At 39.7% G+C, this 22791-nt stretch overlaps 1 protein-coding gene across 3 annotated transcripts in view; it reads right to left on the bottom strand.

Moving 5' to 3' along the window:
• The window catches only part of Fggy (FGGY carbohydrate kinase domain containing), a 404108-nt gene that overhangs the window by 119384 nt on the left and 261933 nt on the right, over window positions 1–22791 (bottom strand). For 2 of the 3 annotated variants that reach the window (XM_059254544.1, XM_059254547.1), the window contains one exon: window positions 15564–15671. The exons of the other annotated variant lie outside the window; for it this stretch is intronic. In XM_059254544.1, coding sequence (XP_059110527.1) covers window positions 15564–15671 — 108 coding nt within the window. The remainder of the gene's footprint in view (window positions 1–15563; window positions 15672–22791) is intronic. 3 annotated transcript variants of the gene reach the window in all.

Raw genomic sequence — 22791 nt, 5'->3', positions numbered from 1 at the left:
ATTTCTCCCTCCTAATCCCAGCTGCCACCTCTAAGCAGTGGAGAATCTACTGTGCCTTACTAATGCAGTCCTTGACACAGGGAAAGAGTGAGAGTATAATGACCAAGTCCCAGCTAAGCACAGCTGAGGTGCCCGGGACCTACCAAGAGACCCCACCCCCATCCCAAACTGAAAATTGTCACAGGGGAAAGCAGGACAACCCTGCAAAGACAGGAATGTCTGAATTGTACAGATCTTATCTGGAATACTATGTCTAGGGTTTAATTCCTCATCCTTTTGGTGGCTCTAAACAAAACATGGAATATGCCTGGGAACATCAATGCTTCTCAACACTTTTCTCTCCCTGCTAACTAATCTGTATATTTCTGAATGTTTACTTCAGTCTCCAGGAGTCTAAAACAACCATTTGGAAGGAATTATTTTCATTCAGTCTTGAACAGATTATTGTGGCCCCATGGAAATTGGCTGAGTGTTTTTCTTAAGAACTAGATTTGTGAACAAAGGAAGCAAACTTATTTTGGAGACACAGAGGTCAGGCTCTGGTTCTGCTTCTCCCCATCTTCATTACTTAGGACCACTGAGGAGCTCTGAACCCCAATAGTCTCCTCTATCACCAGATTTGTTTTAAACAGGATTCCTAGGAAGGAAAGTGTGTCTGCTAGAACACCAACAGTAATATAAACATCGCCTAACATTCATCGACTCATTTCCCTCCATCAACACCAACCTAAGAATTATACACACATTATTTCACCTACTGCTTACAGAGCTCCAAGGAAGGTGCTGCTCTCTGTTACACAAATGAGAAAACTGGGGCTCAAAGACTTCAGTTAGGTAACTAACTTGTCTCAGGTCACAGGGAGTAGGTCACAGACCCAGGTCTTAAACTGTGATTTCTAACATCTAATGTTCTTGTTGATAACTGCTATGCTGTATGGTCTAATAAACTTCTAGGTTGGATATAAGTTGGTAACTCCTATTGAGAACAATTTTGAGGAAATGTTTTAAAATAATACTAAAACTGTGTTTCATTTCAATTTTTTTTTTAAAAAAATGCAGTTTTCAAGTACGTTCTTCCTTTTGGTTCAATTTTGTGTCACTGTGGTAAAGCGTATCTTAGAACCTCAAAAAAAAAAAAAATTCAAATTCCCAAAGTTTCTTAACAGATAAGGCAAATCACTACATTTGATATTAATTTTTATGGGAAGCACATTAGGAGTTCACAAAAATTTAAATAAACTTCCAGAAAGTCATGGAAGCTCTTATATGAATTTAATTAGTGTTTAATTGAATATTAAATGTACTAGAAAATGTGCTTAGATTCTGAGGGCACAGTAAAATGTATGCACAACATACACAAAAGTATAATAGTCCATGCACTGAGCTATTTGTTTTTAGTTTGTTTGTTTTGTTTTCTTGTGATAGGGTTTCATTATGCAGCCCACACTGGACTTAATCTCATGATCTTCCTGCTTTATCTCCTCAAGGGGGCTATGATTATAGGCATGTGTTACTGTGCCAATAAGTTTTTCAAACTTATTTTAGCTCTTTACTAATCTAGTTTCTTCTCCTTCTTCTTCTTCTTCTTCTTCTTCTTCTTCTTCTTCTTCTTCTTCTTCTTCTTCTTCTTCCTCCTCCTCCTCCTCCTCCTCCTCCTCCTCCTCCTCCTCCTCCTCCCTTCCAACTCCTCCTTCTTGATTTTTCGAGACAGAGTTTCTCTTGTAGCCCTTGCTGTCCTGGAACTCTCTGTAGAACAGAATGACCTTAAACTCAGAGATCTTCCTGCCTCTGCCTCCTGAGTGCTGGAATTAAGGGCATTCACCATCACTGCCTGGAATTATCTAGTTTTCTTATCCAGAAGGGAAAAAAAACTCAACCAACTTGGCTCTACTCCCACCCAAAATTCTCATGAAAATATGAATACAGGTGGCTGATGAAGGAAGGGAAAATCAATTTTCTCCAGGGATGGATTAGCCCATTGTAATTGGCCAGTCCTAAACACATGTATACACAAACAACACTAATTTGGTTCAATAGGTGTGTGTGTGTGTGTGTGTGTGTGTGTGAGAGAGAGAGAGAGAGAGAGAGAGAGAGAGAGAGAGAGAGAGAGAGAGAGAGAAAGAGAGAACAATACTCATAAAAGAGAAAAAGGGTGGGAATGATGTAAATAGTGGATTGTAGTTGTGGGTGATGGTTCATGGGAGTCTGTGGGAAGAAGACACAGGACATCTTAAGAAAGTTTTTAGCCTTCCAGCTGCAGGGGGACTCAGCCTCTTCACCTGACTGACACACCTTCCCTTAGCCAAGGGGGTTTTTGTTGCTCTCCATATTTACATCTTTAGCAAGTTGATTTCCATATCCTCAAAACAACATGACTGGGCCTTCAAAGGGACAAAGCCAAATGGAAATACTGGATTTAGGGATATTAGTTTGCCCGATTGTTCCCAAACAAGTTTTGCACAGCCTTTGTTGCCTTGGTACATTCTCGGACAAGATTCACATAGATGGCAACAACAGAAAAAAAAAGGCAACAAGAAACAAAAAATGGATGAAGGCTAGGTGCTAGCACTCTGGAGCCAGACCAGGTATAGCCCAGTGGGAATTCTCCCATAGTGCATTCATGCAGAAAATTCTAAAAAGAAGAAGAAAACATGCTGATTGAAAGAAATGTGGATTCAACACAATAGTCCCCTGGAAGGTATAAACATCACTGAAAGATGATGCTAACTACGTTTTGTTTTTCACAACTTTAATATTAGCTTTAAATAGAACAATTTTCATTAGTAAGTGAATAAATTCTGATTTAATTCAAAGTAGTTAGTTCCTTCACCAGCACTGGAGCTTTATGTACTTCAGTTGTTAATTAGCTCATTTATTTGTCCAACTAACATCTGATATATGGTTATTTTGTGCTGTTTATCATTTTAAGAGCAGGATATAAAGATAAATAAAACCAATTTTTCTTACAAAAGGAGACATTATGTCAAAATTCAAATATAGTCTAGAGTGCTAATAGTTTTCACAGATTCTACCAATGTTAACTGAGTATTCCAAGCATAGTGAGTAAGCATAGGGGTTCAGTGCAACTAAGACAGGTACAATTCCTTTTCTCAGTAAAATTATCTCTATAGAAAGATACTAGTCAATACTGATGGCTCTCTCTCCCAGGAAAACCACTGGCCTTGCTGGACAGCGAGTCAGGTAAGCAATCTTCACTTTCCTTCCCATGCTGCAATTCCAATTCCCCAGTCTTACCCCACCTTTGTAGCAGACCACATGCTGTCTTCTCTCCTTTCTCTGCCCCTATTGCCCAGGGACTACAAAGATCTTTTCCTACAGCCTTCCTCCCTCACATCATTCCTCTGACTCTGGAAGGTCCCAAGGCACTCTCTCTCTTTGGATACCCAATGGCCTGGGAATCAGGAAAGTGATCTTGACTGTTCTTCCTATCCTCTATTTCTAATTTCCTAGTCCAATCCCAGCCCTGTAGCAGAACACCTGTAGCAAACTGTCTTCCCTCTCTTCCCCCAATACCTGAGGACTCCACAGATGCTCGTGGCAGACCCAGCTTTCCTCCCTCATTATGGACCCTCTCAGTTCCCCCTCCTCTTATATCCCATCCCCATTCCTTCCTGTCAGCTCTCAATACCTAAAAGCACTTTCTACCTGGGACACCAACTGACCCTACATGGCAGGGACTTAGAAGTACTCCTTACTTAGAAACCCATATCTGGCACACTCTCTAAGATCAAGTGAGAGCAACTGAAACCAAGGAAGGGAAAACCCAACTAGACAGCAACAACTAGAATTACAAAACCATCCCAACTAGATATCAACAACAAGAATTACAAAACCATCTCAAACCCAGATGCCTAGGCACTAGCATAAAAACAGTAACAGCCAGGGCAATATGTCTCCACTAAAGCCTAGCAATGCTAACATGTAGGCCCTGAGAAATGCAATATAGCTGAAGGATAAGACAGGGACTTCAAAACAGCAATTATGAGTATGTTCAAGGACCTCAAAGAGGATATAAATATATCCATTAATGAAATCTATGAAAATACAAACAGTGGGACAAAATAAAGAAAACTGTTCAAGACATAAAAGTGGAAATGGAACCACTAAAGAAAACCCAAATTGAGGTAAAACTGAAACTGAAAATGTTAAATCTAAAAAAACCCTGGCATAAAACATCCAGAAAATCTGGGGCATGATGAAAAGTCCAAATCTAAAAATAACAGGAATAGAGAAAAGAGACTAACTCCAGGTCAAAGGCACAGAAATATTTTCAACAATATCATAGAAGAAAATTTCTATAACCTAAAAAAGGAGATGCCTACCAAGCATACAAAACACCAAATAGACTGGACCAGAAAAGAAAGCCCTTCAACACATAATAATCAAAACACTAAATGTACATAACAAAGAAAGAATATTAAAAGCTGCAGGGGAAAAAGACCAAGTAACATATAAAGGCAGACCTATTAGGATAACACCTGACTTTTCAATGGATACTCTAAAGGCCAGAGGGGCCTAGACAGATATGCTGCAGACTCTAAGAGGCCACAGATGACAGCCCAGACTACTATATACTCAGCAAAATCTTCAATCACAATAGATGGACAAAATAAGATATTCCATGATAAAACCAAATTTAAGCAGTATCTACCTACCAATTCAGCTCTATACAAGGCGCTAAAAGGAAATTTTCAACCTGAAGAAGTAAAAAGAGATAAACCACACCCAAAAAATACAAGGAATAAATAATCCCAGACCAGCACATCAAAAGAAAGGGAAAAAACATACTACCACAACAAAACAATAGGAGACAACAAACACTGTTCATTGATAACTCTCAACATCAAAGTCTCAATTACCCAATAAAAACACACAGGCTAACAGAAGGTATGCAAAACCAGGATCCATCCTTCTGCTGTATCCAAGAAACACAATTTAACACCAAGAATAGATATCACCTTGGAGTAAAAGAATGAAAAAAGATATTCAAAAAAAATGGACTTAAGAAGCAAGCTTGTGTAGCCATTGTAATATCTGACAAAATAGACTTCCAACCAAAACTAATCAGAAGAGACAGAGAAGGACCCTATATATTCATCAAAGGGAAAATTCACTAAGAAGATTTTAAACACCTAATGTGTTTAGTGAAACACCTAATACACCAAACACAGGGGCACCCAAGTTCATTAAATATATATATATATATATATATATATATATATATATATATATTACAACTAAAATCACATATCAATCTTCACATAGTGATAGTGGGTGAATTCAACATCCCACTCTCAACAACAGATGGGTCAGGTCATCCAGACAAAATCTAAACAGAAAAATGCTGGACTAAATGATGTCATAAACCAAATGTACCTAACATATATTTATAAAACATTTCACCCAAACACAAAAAAATATACCTTCTCAATAGCTCATGGAACTTTCTCCAAAGTTGACCTCATACTCAAACACAAAGCAAGTTTCAACATATACAAGAAAATTGAAATAATACCCTGCATCCTATCTGACCACCACTGATTAAAGCTAGATATCAACAACAGAAAGCTTACAAACTTGTGGAAATGGAACAATTTACTACTGAATAATAAATGTGTCAACAGAAATTAAGAAAGAAATTAAAAACTTCTTAGAATTGAATGAAAATGAAAACACAATATACTCAAACTTATGGGACACAATGAAGGAGGTTTATAAGAGATAAGTACGTAGTACTAAGTGCAACATAAAACATTGGAGCAATCTCATATTAGTAACCTAATGGCACATCTGAAAGCTCTAGAACAAAAAGAAAAAATAAACCCCAAAAGGATTAGATTGCAAGGAATAATTAAACTCAGAACTAAAATCAATAAAATAGAAATAACAACAATGAAAATAAAAAGATTCAATAAAACACAGAGTTGGTTCTTTGAGAAAAATCAATAAGACTGACAAACTTTTAGCCAAATTAACTAAAAGGCAGGTGGAGAAGACCCAAATTAAAAAAAAAATTAGAGACAAAAAGGTGCCTGGTCCAATTGTCATCAGAGAGACATCATCCAATAACTGAAGGAAGCAGATGCGAAGACCCACAGCCAAACATTGGGCAGGTTCCAAAATCCTGTGGAGGAGGAGAAAGGAGTGTAGGAGCCAGAGGGGTCAAGACTCACACAGTCAACTAACCTGGACTCATAAGGGCTCACAGAGACTGAATGGCCAACCAGGAAGCCTACATGAGACTAACCTAGGCACTCTGCATATATGTCACAGTTGTGTAGCTTGGTTCTCCTATGGAACTCCTAACAGGGGGAACAGGAGCTGTCTCTGACTCTTTTACTGGCTTTTGGGACCCTACTCACACTGAGTAGCCTTGCCCAGCCTTAATACATGGAGAGGTGCTTAGTCTTACTGCAATTTGATATGCCATGTTTTATTGATACTCATAGGAAACTTGTCCTTTCCTGGATAGAGATGGAAGAAGAAGGGGTGGGGGAGATGAGGAAGAGGGACTGGGATTGTAAAACTATTATAAAATAGATGAGTAAAAATAATAATAATAATAAGACAAAAAGAAAAAAAGGTCTTCCAATTTTTTTTTTAAAAAAAGCCCAGGGTCAATTAATGCCAATACTCCTCAAATTATTCTACAAAATAGAAACAGAAGAGTCATTGCCCAATTCATTTTATGAGGTGACAGTTACTCTGATACCTAATCCACATAAAGACCCAACAAAGAAAGAGAATTTTTGATCAATTTCACTTATGAATATAGATGCAAAAAGTTCTCAATAAAATACTTGGAAACTGAATCCAAGAACATATCAAAAAGATCATCCACCTTAATCAAGTAGGTTTCATCTCAGAGATGCAGGGACAGCTTAACATATGTAAACTGATAAATCTAAACCACCACATAAACAGAGAGAATAATGTTCTTGGTACTAGAAGGTACTCAGCATTCTATCAAAGAACCCAGCTACAAACCTTTCAATCTACAATGGTGACCTGCCTTCAAGATACACCAGTGCAATGGTAAAGCAAAGTCTGTGGGGGTAACCAAGCAATCTTTGATTGGATTTAAGGACCCATCCCAGGTACTACTAAGATAGTGAAGAACCTGAAACTAGATAGGCCACCTGGGGAAAACCTAATACAACTGTTGTACTAAAGAAACATAGCAATAAAATGACTCCTATTGGCATTCTGCTGTAGTCATAGGCCAGGGTCTTGCTCAGCCATCATCAGAGAAGCTTCCCCTTATAGTAGATGGGAATACAGTGACCCACAGCTGGACAATGTGCAGTGGATGAGAAAATTTGGAACACTCAGTACTAAATGGAAAACCTTCATCAAATTCCTCCCCTCAGGGGTCAGGGAACCCTGTGGAAGAGGAGGTGGAAAGATTGTAAGAGACAGAACAATCTTTGGGATGGAGAACACCAAGGAAACAAGGCATTCTAAACGCAGCAGAACTGATGCACAGGTGAATTCACAGAGACGGCGGCAGCATGCACAGGTCTAGGCCAGATGGAGTCACAGTACTGAGAGGGGAGGTGGACACAAGTCCCCACCTTTAATCTGGAAATTATCTCCAATTGATAACCATTTGCCAATGAAAATTTAGTTTTCTCCAATGGAGTCTCACTGGCTGTATGATCTAGTCTCAAGGGTAGGCCCTATTCCCAGCAGCAGATGGCCAAAACAAAACCAACTTCAAGGCATTTTTGGATGTTCATTGTCTTATAATGCTTTGTCAGTTTTATTTATTTATCTATGTTTACCTTTGTCTGTTATATATATATATATATATATATATATATATATATATATATATGTGTGTGTGTGTGTGTGTGTGTGTGTGTGTGTGTAAAATGGTTTCTGGTTTTGTGCTTTTATAGGATTTCTGTCTGTGTGAGTGTATGTGTCTCTGTATCTATGTGTTCCTTATGCTTTTCCTTAGGCTTTTTTTCTTCTGTTTTTTCTTTTTGTCCTATTCTGCTTTGTCTATTGTTGTTGTTAAAAAGTTGTGAATTTGGGTGAATGGAGAAGTGGAGGATCTTGGAGGATTGAAGGAGGAAAAACCATAATCAGAATATACTGTATAAAAATTATTTTCAATAAAAACCTTAAAAAAAGAAAGATACAGTCAATAAGTAAGTATAATTATAATAGGTACGTATTATATAATAGACAGTATTAGTCTCTCAAATAAATATGGAAGTTCCTGAAGTAAGGGTGGCGATTTTAGAATGAGTGGTCAGAGAAGAGCTTGCCGAAGATGATACCTAAGCTAACACATTCAAAGCAATGGTAGCCACCGACTTTCAAGCAAAGGGAATAGCAGATGCAAAAATTATTGAAGGAAAGTACTTCGTGTGTACTAGGACTCAACTGGCTGCAGTGAGGGTGGGCATAAGCAAGCAAAGTTGAGAGCTGCACAAACTGAAGAGAGGAGGAGACTTGAGACACAGGAAGCAGGCTGTAGGGAAGGCTTCAGATCCTGCTCTAGAGCAAGGGCAGCTCACAGGAGAGTTTCCGTCATGGAAATAAAGAAATCTCATTGGCTTTCAAAAAAGAACCTTCAGGGGCTCCATTTCTGATAATGGCCAACGCCTTTCTCAATTCTCTTACAGACTGCTATAATACCTACTGATCAAAGTCCAGGAAAACTGCTTTTCTGAGGAGGCACTGGAAAGTCATCTAAATCAGGTAAAACTCTGGTGGACACAGCCTCAGAGCTGTGGGAGCAGAGACAGGTGGAAGGAACCCAGAGGCCCCTGGCTACCCAAGCTAGCTGGAATGGTGAGCTACAGGTTCAGGAAGAGAACTTGCCTCCCAAAATAAGGAGGCCTGTGTTAGAGGGAGACACCCAATATCAACCTCCGGCCCCCTCACCCACATACACACTTGCACACACATGCATACATTACAAACACACACAAAAGCTTTCTTAAAAAATAGGGGAAAGTAGATGCATGGAAAGAAAACAGAGTTCTCCATGTGTTAGCTGATTTTACAGCCTTAACCAGTGCTGTGTGTGATGGTTAGCATTTTCATAAACTATGTAGTCTTCTGAGTAAGGTGAGGAGGGGAGCATCTTAGAGAAGAGAGAGCCATAGAAAGGGAATCCAGTACTGTGCATGAGTGTTTACCTAGTCTAGGGAATCTCTAAATTAATCATTAAGACTGAGGAATTCAACAAACCATTTCAGAATATACTAGTCAGTAGGGAGACAAAAGTTAGAGTTTACTATATAAACAGCATGAAAGAAAAATAATTTTATAATAACATTAATTACAATGTCTACAACATCATTAGAAATTACTGAACTTGTGATGTGTTGGGGACAATTAATTCTCACATAAGTGAGAAGCCATTTGACAGAAAACAAACCTGAGATGACAACTGTGAGAATTTCAGGTCAAGAGGTTGAAAGCAGGTAGTTCAACCACAGTCAAGGATGGACAAGAAATCTAGTAAACATGAAACTGTAAGTAACATGCTTTAACATGGGAATTCTAGTATTGCTGAACATCCCTGAAACAGACACACAGCAAACATGTCTAACACCAGAGTGAGATGACAGTCAAAAGAGATTTGAAATTAAAAGCATGAGATTCTGAGACAGTGAGAATACAAATGGGGGGTGGGTATGGAAGGAGAAGCTGGGATCCCAGGTACATGTAATTGGATTCACAATAGAAGGGAACAAATGGGGCAGAAGAGGCAAATGCAGAAGTTATTGCAAATTCAAGTATGAATCTAAAGAGCACCAAATCTCTGTATATCAAAATAAACACCAAAGACCAGAAAATCTTGAAAGAAGACAGAGAGAGACGTTATGTTACCAAAGAGGAAGAGTGGTAGACACCATGGGTGACTTGGAAGAAATAATAACCTCAGAATATAAAAAAATTACTTCTTTATATGTTGAAAAGGAAAAAAAAAGAATCAGTTTATCATAATTTCTACATTGAGAAGAAATAACCTGAATGTAGAGAAAATACACCAAAATTAAAGAGACAATGTTTTTTGTTAGTGGACTTTTACTATGAGACATACCAAAAGAAGTCACTCAGTTTAAAAAGAAGTTACCAGACAGACACTTAAACTCTATAGAAGAAATGAAAATTATCATTACATAGGTAATACAAAAAATGTTTGTAGTTCCCAGGAATTTCCTTAAAATATGCCTGACTATAATGGACTGGACTTGTTCCTACCCAAAACTCCAACACTGAAGCTTGAGTCTCTGATGTGCTTGAAATTGTTATGGAGGTATCGAGGTTAGACAAAGTTCTAACAATGGGGTTTTAACAACACGACTGTTATTCATATAAGAAGAGGCACATATACCAATGTCCAGACATAAATGTGAAGGAGTGTCTTAGTACCAAAGTATTTCATAACTTGAATTATAGACTTCTAGCCTGCAGAACAGGAAGAAAAACGATGTATATAATTTTTGCACCCATGATGTGGTAATTTGTTATGTCAATCTGAGCAGAATAATATGCCATTTAAACCACACACAGTAATGACTACTTCACTGTGGGCTTTCTATGATAGGTAGATACCACACACAGGACAATGCGGGCAGAAGAAGCTGGGAGGGTGGTAAACACAGCTCTAGCAAGGACAGCGTCTTATACTTTATGTAAAGAAACATGAAGTGTACTCAAAACAGAACAGTTGAGAGTGTTTGTTATAACCATTAAAGCAACCCTTAAAAATAATGCAAAAAAGATGCCTACAAAAAACACTAATCAATAGAACTTAAAATGGAATTGTACGAATTCAACAAATGGAGATTTAATCCAAGATAGCAGGAATAAGAGACAACAAAGCAAAAAGTCAAAAGTGATCACTGAAAACAAGTAGTAAAGTGAATAAGCTAAATCCATTCAGACCAGTCTTTCCAATAACATAAAGAATCTAAACACTGCAGGCAAAACCCAGGAATTATAAGACTGGACAGAAAAGCAAACCACACCTCTGTACAGTGTATAGATCATTCATGTTCCATAGATAAGTGCAGAGGCAAAGGGAAATTGGTGATAGTTCTGAGAATAGGGAAGGCAAAAACCGATGACCTTGATAGACTGGGGAGGTAGAACTCTTACAACTTACTGATAGGCTGGATAGAGGGAGAGGGGAGAAATTAGGAGTCACAAATTAACCCTAAAGTTTTGGTCTTAAATTTATAAATGATAGTATAAATTTATAAATGATAGTAGCTCCTTAGCGACACAAAGTCAAATGGAGTTTCAGCTCTGGAAGGAGAGCAGCTATTGCAATAAGCCAGGCAGTGAGTCTTGACTTCTTTGCCCACCTCCCTGACACCTAATCCATCTTCTGCAATGATAGCAATGCTGTTCTAAAACCTTGACCTGTCCTTTGGGGGAAACTTCACATCTAATCCATCAAGCATTTCTGTTGGGTTTATTGTGAGAACATACCCCAAACTTGGTGAGTACTCACAGCCACCATGATCATCTCAGCCGACTTCCTGCAGCAGCTCATATCTATCTGGCCAGTGATACCATCCTCCCACCCCATTATCAATGCACAACAGAGCAGGCTAACCCTTAAATGTCTCAGCCACTGCATTTTATGGCTTGCTTCTTCTCTAGTTGCTCTCTTTACTTTGGTAATCGTGAAAATCCTTACAGTAGCGGAAGATATGACAACTTTCTAATTCTTCTCCACTGATGTGCCTCCATTGCTGTTTTTATAATACCCCGAGCAAGCAACCCTCTCAGGCTCCATGCACTGATGGTTCCCCTGATATATTCTTCCCCCAGTCTCCAAATAGCTCACTGCCTTTCCTTTCTTATTCTTTGCTCAAACACCACTTGACCACATTATTTTAAACTGCAAACTCTGGCCTGGGGAGATAGCTCAATGTGTAAAGGCACTTGTTGACAAGCTTGACAGCATGAATTAAATCTTTGAAATCCACATGGTGGAAGGAGCGAATCTCCAAATTTTCCCCTCTGATTTCAACATGTGCACTCTGGCATGTATGCCCTATCCCCATGTGCATGTGAAACCCAATCACATACATGCTTAGGCACACACACACACACACACACACACACACACACACACACACACACACTGAACAAAAAATAAAATAAAAATTACAAACTGCTCACCTAAACTCACAGGTAAAACTTCTACTAATTTAAAAATCCTATAATATAAAATGACATGTGTTTAACAGTTGGCATTATCTATCTCCTTCTTTTAGAATGTATGCTTGAGATCAATACAGATTAGGCAGAAATGCCTGTTGGATTCATTGTTATTTTCCCATTCAGTTGCCTCACCCTTCTTTACTAGTAAAAGAGAAATAACATGAAATGTATACACATACTGTGAAGACCATAGGAAATTCCAATTTTAATGGACCTAAACACACTTGCCATACAGCAGGTTCTTAGTAAATGTGAGGCCCTATCTTTCCAGGACACTACAGGTATACTACAAACTATTTTATGTGCTATGATAAGTTATAGTTATTATTAGGACTGTGTCCACCTTTCTTATTTGATGATAGATGGTGTGTTCTCATTCTTGCCTGGACCAGTATGACAGATCAGATAATACTGGCATATGAGTGAATGAATGACCATCACCTTGAGTCCAGTTGTCTCAGAAAGCCAATGCCATTTTAGAAGTGGCTCAGCAACTGGTCTCTGCCCAACTAATAAAAAACAACTCCAATTAAGACAGAGAAGAGCAGTTGGAGGGTGAATAGGCAGGCCCACTGACTACATGGAGTGGGATTTTGTGCAAAAAGTCAACACAAGGAACAAGAGCTTCTGTGTAGCTATTCTGGTGAGTCAGCAAGCTTAGAGCAATGCTTGCTGGGGTACTCTGTGGTTAAACTAAAATCAGTCACTCCTAGGAAAGAAATGTGTGCCTTTCAAATAAATAATAAATATCAGTGAAAATAAATGTGTGAAACAAGTAGATAATGAGTCTAATTCTTTATTTATTAATTAATTTTGTTCATTGACAATTTCAAACATGTATATAATGCATTCTGGTTACCTTCTGCTCCCCATGCTCTCTTGTGCTCCTCCTACTCCTCCCAACTTTACCTCTTCCCTACCTGCCCCACTCCCAGACTCATGACATTTGGTTTTGGCTTTTATTTAGTTTAACAAGGCCATCTGTGTCACTATTGGATTAGAACTATCACTTGGAGCCTGATGAAGTCACCAGTAGGTGCACAATTGAAGGCAATGGTTTTCCCCTCCTTGAATCTATCGATAGCAAACAGTTCAGTAGTAAGGCACAGGGCACCCTGAGCGCCCCCCCCCATCTATGCTTGGCTGCTGATGGCCCTATTCCTGTACAGACAACCACACCTGTTGAAAGTCTATAATTGTCATTGTATATAGCCCAAAAGAATCATCTGATGGCCTTTATCCCTATCTTATGACTCTTACATTCTTTCCACTTGGCCTTCCTCAATTTTTCCTGTACCCAAAAGAAGATAGCCTAAATACTTCATTTAGGGCTGAGCATGCAACTGTCATTTATTCTCAGCACCTTGTGTTGCCATGGGTCTCTGCATCCACTGCAGTAATGTGGGTCTAATTTTCAGTCAAATGAAACTGCAACATCCCTAGTCCAGAAAAGATCCAGTGTTCTTAACCACTGAATAGTCTCCCCAGCCCTGTGAACCATAAGACTTTTAAGTTAGACTATTTTTCTAAATTATGACATTAACTGGAGACCCTTGGGACAAGAAAGGAAAGATTATGTTTTAACAGTGATATCTTTGTTTATCAAATTGAGAAGAAATGGATTGTGCTGGTTAGTTTTTATTGTCAACTTGATACAAACTAGTATCCTCTGGAAAGAAGGAACTTCATCTGAAAAGTTGCCTTGATCAGATTTAACTATGGCCATGTCTGTGAGAGATTGTCCTGACTGATGACTGATGGGGGGGGGCACCCACTGTGGGTATCAGCCTCCTTATGCAGGTGGGGCTGAGCTGGCTAAGAAAGCTGTCTGGAAAAGACAGTGTAAGCCAGCAAGCAGCACACCTCTATGGTCTTTGCTTCAGTTCCTGACCTTGGATTCCTGCCTTAGTTCCTGACCTGACTTTTCCTTAACCACAGACTGTTACCTGGAAGTGTAAGTTGAATAACAGGTTTTGATCACAGTGTTTAAGCATAGCAACAGAAAGCAAGCCAGAAAGTATGTTTATTTGGCTGTAAGATCTGGTCCTTGCTCTGCTCCCTAGCTTTTACTGTGAGCCATTTTTATTTTATTTTATTTTATTTTATTTTATTTTATTTTATTTTATTTTATTTTATTTTATTTTATTTTTTCGGTTTTTTTGAGACAGGGTTTCTCTGTGTAGCTTTGCGCCTTTCCTGGAACTCACTTGGTAGTCCAGGCTGGCCTCGAACTCACAGAGATCCGCCTGGCTCTGCCTCCCAAGTGCTGGGATTAAAGGAGTGCGCCACCACCACCCGGCCGTGAGCCATTTTTAAAGAACAATGTATACCATACAGAAATTCAAGACTTACTGCAATCTTCCTCAAATATGCATGTGTTTTTCAATTTTATATCTTCTCATGTGAACTCCCTCCCTGGTTCTCTATTTATCTCCTTTGGCTCAATACAAATGACTTCTCCTTGCGAAGAATTCCCTAGCCTAGCATAGAACCTGTTAACAGTACTCATCCACTTTTATGGATCTTCTGTCTTCCCTCTTATATAAGTCCAACCATTCAACACATTTCTATTACACACCTACTGTGGATAAAGAACCGGGCTGGATGTAAAAAGAGCCATTGTATGTCTTTTACTTTACAGAGCTGATAGTGTTCTGGAACAGCAAACTAGAAAGCTAGTTAGAGTAACTGTGTGCTCACCATAGTGAGGGTGCTCCCCATCTTGCTCTCTCACACACACATAGAAACACGTACAGACACATCCACTTGAGCAAATTCTGAGTGACTTTCATCTTAATTCACATGTAATATCCTCAGAGAGGCTTGCCTTGAACTTAAACTAGATTAGCTGGAATCACATTTTAAGCAACAAGTAAATCATCAAGTTAGTAAATAATTCTACAAGGGCAGGGGAGAATCAAACACAAAGGGACAGAGGAACGAAATTATATGAGTCACTGGGAACTTGTGTTTAGGAAGAGTTCTTTACAATCTAGCCTAAGTGACAGGGACATTTGTGGGTCTAAAGGAGACAGTCCTTGGAAGATATGAGTGCCCAGAAAATTTTCTGGCTTAGTTTGCTGAATTGTCGCTAGGACTACAGGGAACCACCAATGACAACAGGTAACATTGCCATCTCAAAAGGGAAACGGGATGATCCACAAGAAAAAGGAGCAGTAAGTACCCATTCATGTGAACACATACTGTACTCCACAGATACTGAGGACTTGGCTCTGTGCTGACTTCTGAGTTGCCAGCATTCCAGTACCTGGGTATATGGGTGATGTGACAGATGGTATACTAACATTCACAACCATATGGAGAAAGTGCCAACTTACCAATTTCCCAGTCACACTCTGACCACCTTCATTCAGCCACAAGCCAGGGACCATGGCTGAGAAATAAGGTCCCCAGACACCTGGTACAAAAATTGGATCTTTGCTGATCTGGAACAAAAAGGACAATATGTGTGAAAACACTGACCCTCAAGGATAGGGGGAGCTTAATTCTCCTACCACTGATGTTCCTACCACCAGGGAATTCAGCTTCTTACTATGTATTTTTTTAGGATGGGAAAGTCACTCTCTCCCAAGGAGGGGCATGGCTCTATCTGTCTCTATCTACCCCTTGCTTACCAATTCATCCAGATGTCAAGGCCGCAAAAGTGATCATTTTGGACAGCCACTGACAAAACTCTTCAATGCTAGCTTCTTCTCTGTGGCAAGAATTAGTGATCTCCATTCTCCCCCTTCAAGCATCTACAGGAAAGGTCAGCTCAGATCAGCCCCCAAAGGTCAGCTACCCAAAATCTAAGGCATCCTGATTCCCTCAAATACTCTAATCAAAACAAAGCACCTCGTCGTCATCGTCGTCGTCGTCGTCGTCGTCGTTGTCGTCGTCGGTCTGGTTTAATAAAATTAAATGGCTTACTCTGTATCCTTGACACCATGATTCGGTGAGATCAAGTCAGTTAGCTATGCGCAGCCAAGTTAAATGGTTACATTTTTGGTTTTAAGAAGTTAATGTAGAGCCAACGAGGAAAAGGCCAAAGTGCTTGATCCCTTTGCTTTATAAACTGTGCTGCAGCCACTCAAGGCTAGCTTCTCATCACTTAGGTTAGGTTGAAATCTTGCTGATCACAATGTGAGCTGTTTTATGACAATAAACTTTCCCCTTCATTTGTTGTATTCTGCTTTAGACATGTGTCAAGGTAGAGTGGTGGATTTGTAGAGAAAGACTTAACTTGAAAAGACTATCAATAGTTAGCTGGGTGCTGGGAAACAGGCTGCCACAAACAAATCCCCATAGGTGAGAGGTGCTCTGAAGTTCAAGATTCTGCAATGCTATCATAGCAGGTTATTGTGGTCCTTTAGTGAAAGGGAGGTATGTCAAAGAAAAGCCAGGACAGGAGGAACTGGGCCACTTATGCATGAGGCTGCAGTGGTACAGGTCTTTACTCTACCCAGCAGAAATGATTTCCGAAGGCAGATGCATGACTATGAAGAATGTTCCTGAGAAGGAGGGGAAAGTGGCTAGGCATTCACTGTCTACTCCACCAGGTCTCAAGGAACAGGATCTATTCATTTATTTATTCAATAAGTGTTTATTCAGCTTGGAACTATGCTAAGCTCTTGAGATAGAGAAGCAAACTGAGTAGTTGTAATTTCTGGCCTCATGAAGTTCACCTTCTATCATCAGGACAGAGACAGATAGACCTATAATCACCCCAATGCCAACTGCTCTGGCTCCTTTCTCACCTGACTGGTCATTCTTCAAATCAGTAGGCCTTTTGACCTCCAAATGTGAAGGAAGCAAGGAAAGTCAAAGAGAAGAAAGGCAAGAAACTATATGACACTATTAACTTTAAATTCTGTCAAGTAAGGGGACCATTATGAAAAAGAGAGGGGGGACTTTTAATACTTAAAATACAAACAATAATTTTAGTGGGGGAGGGACAAGTTTCTATAAGAAAAGAGTGCATGCAATTTATGTGGTTAAAATCATTCACATTGGTTCTACAGATGTTTCTATTGAGACCCAGATGTGGAGTAGGTAATAGAGAAAAATGGTAAAAAGCGCAGAGTCCCTGTCCTCACGAATCACATTATTCAAGTAAAAGGCCAGAGTGGCCACTCATTCAGGTAAAGAGAGCACTTAAATGCTTTTAGAGCTAAAATTCCTGGGTTCTAAAAACTCCAATGCTCCACTGGGGCAGCTGTTTACCTTAAAACAAAAGTAATCAAATTCTCACACAAGTGTATGATTGCAAATTGGTGAGGGGGTGGAGGAAGCTGAAAGGAATTCCAAGAGCACCAAAGTGAGGGATCCAATCTAGTCCAGGGTCAGGACAGCCTCTCAGAGGAGGGTATGTCATCAGTGAAAGAGATGGGCAGTACTCCAGCCACAGTGAGCACACACTAGCTAAATTCAGTGTGTCATTCTGTCTTTACTCAGTGAAGGTTTTATTTCATGCTAACCTTAGGGTACACATGCTCTGAAGAAGCAGAGTAAGCAGGTTCTTATTCATATTTACTTAGGGTCCAAGGTTTAGACTGGTGAATGAATACTTACCAAGGCCTAATCTCCCCTTTTTGTGAACTCTCAACTACATCTGATACACTAGAGCAGAGAAGATATACATATATCTTCATATATATATATATATATATATATATATATATATATATATATATATACTTGAACAAGTAGACTTGTCTATAGTCAAAAAGCTGGTAAAACCTCAAACCCTTGGATATACTTTTCATTTTTCCACAGATGGCTTAAAAAGGATATGCATTGTCTTAGTGAGGCTTTCTACTGCTGGGATAAAATACTTAGTCAAAAGAACTTGGAGGGGGAAGGGTTTATTTCAGCTTACATGTCTTCATCAAAGTCCATCATGAAGGTAAGTCAGAGGAGGACCCTGGAGGCAGGTGCTGAAGCAGAGGCCATAGAGGATCACTGCTATGGTCTTGCTCACTCATGACTTGCTCATACTGCTTTCTTAAATCATCCAAAACCACCTGCCTAAGGATGGCACAGCCCATGGTGAGCTGGGTCCTCCTATTATCAATCATCAATCAAGGAAATTCCCTATAGACTTGCCTACAGGCTAATCCTATGCAGTCATCTTACTTTTTCGATTAAGCTTTCTTCTTCCCAGATGACCCTAACTTGTGTCAAACTGACATAAATACTAGCCAGCACAGGCATCATTCCCTGCCTCCCACCATAGCCCCCTAAAGATGCTATTATACTACTGCAGCAGGTCTTCACTAAGAGACTGTGGTTCTGCTACTCACAAATGTTTAATGGAGGCTTTATTTGGTTTGGTCTTGGGAGACAGTTTAGGCTGACTCTGTTTGTGATCTCTCCTTGGGCACAACACATGCTTCTCATCAGACATTCCCAGTAAAGTAAGGAAACAAAGTGTACTTCCCATCATTTCCAAGCCTGTGTTCTCAGGGGAAAGAGCTACAGTTTGTTTTGAGGGAGAAGGAGAAGGCACATTTGTGTATTTATGTGTTCTTTAATCCTTCACAGTAAACATAAATATTTAAAAATATTTTTGCAAAAGCTCCTTCCATGCTATTTGCTATCTTGGCTTAAGGGTTGTTCTGTTAGGAGGGAGACTGTTGCCCACACTAATGACAGGTGTCCATACAAGACGCTAACTGCCCAGTCCTAATGGTGCTGCTGGCAGCAGCCCAGCAACTCAAGACTGCGGACTTGGTTCAGGCCTGACTCTGATATAAATGACTGAGTTCTTATAACTCTGAGGAAGATGCAGCTATTATCCCTATGGTGTATATGTGTAAATTAAGGCAGAGAGTGTTAACTAACATGTGTTCAACATTACAAAACCGGAAAATAGTCACCTCAAACCCTCTAAAACAATGGTTCTCAACCTCCCTAATGCTGCAACCCTTTAGTACATTTCCTCATGGTGTGTGATGACCCCAAACATAAAATTATTTTTCCTTCCTACATTGTAACTGTAATTTTGCTACTGTTATAAATCGTAATGTAAATATTTTTGGAGACAGAGGTTTGCCAAAGAGTTGTGACTCACAGGCTGAGAACTGCTGCTTAAAAGGTTTTATACTTGATTCTGATAAATTAAGATCTTGTTCTAACATTACCATTGTTTCTTTGGAACATTCATATACATTTGAAGGGTAGAAAATAAGGGCTATCCGAGCCAACAGAGTCACTCCAAGTACACAATATCCCCCTTGTCTTGAAGACAAATAAGTTAGGATATGTGTATATAGAAGTGCACACACACACACACACACACACACACACACACACACACACACACAATTATTTAGATCAAGCTGGCCTGGAACTTAAGATAGCTTACTCTGGTGGCCTGTGAGTGGACTATTTTAAGTGTCTAGAGCCTCCTGTTTTAGCCTCCTAAATACTGGGATTGCAGCATGGACTACATGCTTGGCTTGAGTTAGGTAATCTTTATTTCCAAAGTATTTTTAATAAATTTTCCCTGATATAGTTGTCAATAGAAGAGAGAGCATAGGTCAGAACAAAGACTCATCTTGATTGTGTTCCCCATTCTGCCACATTCTAGACAAATGATCCTCCTCAAATGAGACTTTCCCACCCATAATTCTTGATTTCAAAACGGAAGGACTAATGTCAATCTCTACAAGAATGGAGGACACTTGTAAACATTAAATTTTGTTACATGGACACAGCATATCCTTTTTAAACCCCAAGTCAATGTTAGCTCTCCTTAAACTGAGGCCTGTGCAGTGGAACAAAAGGAGACGAGCTGAAAAACCACCATAAAGGTACTCTTGTTTTAGTCAGTATTAATACTGATCCTGAAAATGAGATGAGACCCAAATAGTGTATTTCCAAAGGCTAGACCTGGGAGGCTTGCTATTATGGCACATGTACAAAACAAGAAATAAAATGAACTCAGAGAGCTAGAGCACTAAAGCGAACTTCAATACGCTATCAGTTAATATTTATTTAATGATATAGTTAGCTTTTGGGGAGTTATTTATTTATTTATTCATTTTAGAAGACTGGCAATATTCTCTTGTACAACCTAAGTGCAGGCACAAGGGCATTAATTTTAGTATTGGTATTAACACTGAACTTAGACATTTGATAGATGCTTTAATCATGTGTGCTCTATATTAAATTATGAAATTCCAACTAAACCTCTGATTGTATACTATACTGTCACACAATATTTATGACAGTCCATGAGAGGCATAATTCTATTACTACATCTAAGGTCATAAATGAAATCTAAGCCAAGCAGGTCAAACAGCTGGAAGAGAAGTCACTTCAGTGCTTGTCAGAAATGCCCCACCTAGTTCCCTCTCTCGACACCATTCTCTTTGCTACAAGATGACTGGAGCAGAGATGCTGTTGTCTTTGAGGTTTTCTAAGATTCCACAAAGTTGAGTCATTCCATCCCAGCTGGTCAACAGGAACACTCCAGTGAGATATTTCAATAGACTGTGCCCTCACATGGCCTGGAGTTTATGGGACTGCATCAGTTTGTCTCTTGGAGCTTCTCCAAGTACCTACTAATTCTGTCACCCAACTAATTTGCTGCCAAGATTATTGGAAGGTCTTTTAAAAGAAAACTGTTAACTTTATAGGCTTTATTTAATGGCTACTACCTATAATATCTCAGACATTAGCTTGGTAAGATTTCAGAAAATATTTGTTAGATACATACTGAGTTCAGACTACTGTTTAAAACATGATAGGGAGAACTGGGCTTCCAAGTCATGCTGTGTCCCTGTTCTCAAGAAGCTTACAGTCTAGAGGGAGCTGTGGGTTCAGGATGAGCCAGGGGTGGGAAACACTTCTGAGTATACATGCTTATCCAGACTTTGAGTTTCCCTGTGTGGATGTCAAGTCAAACATACAAAAAATAATTCCAACCCTAGATGCACAAGGTGCATGAGCAGACTCCTACCCAGATCAGAAAGATTCTGGGGTCAGAATCCACATTCCAAGTGTTCCTGCCTCTATTCAGGTCTGCTCAAGCTAGCTGTCAGCAAGGATGCCACTGACCCAGTTTCATCCAAGGCTATGCACCTATTGGCTAAGTTTCCCTAAATGACAAAGCCCAGATGCCTGCTCACAACCCTTTGGGGGAGAGGTGACTGGCTGGGAGCAGGCAGCTACTGCAGCTCCCTCTGTTCTTTCCCAGCCCATCACCCTGAGGCTGATATGGCCTAACCTCTGGCAGGACAGGAGGCAGGCTCCAGGCGCCAGCAGTCCTGGGAGAGAACAAGAGGCTTTGTGTGAACTGTCTGCCGCCAGGTTGGGATTTTTGGAGACTAGCAGCGGGCCTATGAGGGACTGGGTATTTCCATGGTCATCTCTTCTTCCAAATGGACTGTGCTATCATCTTACCAGGGGAAAAAAAACATTTATACATCTATTTTTGCCAATTCCCTCATGACTACTTAGCACACATACACATAGAAAAACAGCCTGGAGAAATGTTTAGAATGGAGGCTCTTAGTGATCACCTTTGGGTTTGCCCTGCTCGGGTTGAACTATAATGAGCTACTAGTGTGCCTGTCTCTCCCAGGAACCAGTGAAGATAAAAGTATTTGCTAGCTTCAAAGCAGCGAGAGTGATAGAGTGTTGTGAACCTGGAGCTAGATAAACCTAGACAATTCCGATTAGGCCATTGGTTTGCCATGTGATTCTGTGTCTTCTTGAGGCTTAGTTTCCTCAACTATAAGTGGGGATAATCATCAACCAGAACCATGTCCAAGACCTGTGTGGTACAGTGTGTACAAAGATGCTGGGATACACTGGACTCTTGAGCAGCAGGTGGTTTAATTATCTTATTCTTGAGATAGTAGAAAGCTTGGAGTTTTGACATAATGTCAGGCCCAGCCTCCACCTTCCTCCTCTTCATCATCTTCTTCCATGTTCATTTTGTTACCTGTCTCTCCTGGGGCTCATCCACTCCAATGTGTGGAGTAACAATTTATGTGCCATAGAATCCCACGTTTACCTTAAACTCAGACATTGATCCTAAGTTCCTCACTAATTATGTGACTCGCATGTATAGTTGATATGTCCAGAAGAGAACCTGCCACCCTTTCTTTCAGGGCTATTCCTGTCTCTGTCTTAAGATTCTGGTCTCTGTCTTTCTCTCTTTTCATCTGCCCATAATAGGTCATTCCATTCTTCTGTCCACTCTATTCTCAAGCACACCCCTTCTTCATCGCAGCTGCCTTAGGACTATCCCCAACATGTCTCGCTTGTGCTATTTCCACAATGGTTAAACTGATTCCCACCTCAGTTACCTTCCACCTCCCTTCCGGCTGCTCCACCTCTACTCAACCTAAATTTCATATGTCCAGCAAACCACCGTTCTAAAATAAAAGACCCATTGTATTATTACTTAATATTGATCCATGATGGATGACACACTTTCAGATCTGGCTTTTCCTTATTTGTCTGACTTAATCACAATATTATTGTTTCCTGATTCTCATCCTGATCATCTTTTAAGCTTATCATAGATTAAGTCTCTGATTTATTGAACAACTT

This window comes from Peromyscus eremicus, chromosome 2 (genome assembly GCF_949786415.1).
Source record: "Peromyscus eremicus chromosome 2, PerEre_H2_v1, whole genome shotgun sequence".
Classification (NCBI taxonomy): domain Eukaryota; kingdom Metazoa; phylum Chordata; class Mammalia; order Rodentia; family Cricetidae; genus Peromyscus; species Peromyscus eremicus.
Note: the sequence above shows the minus strand (reverse complement) of the source record. Positions and strands in the feature narration are given on the sequence as shown.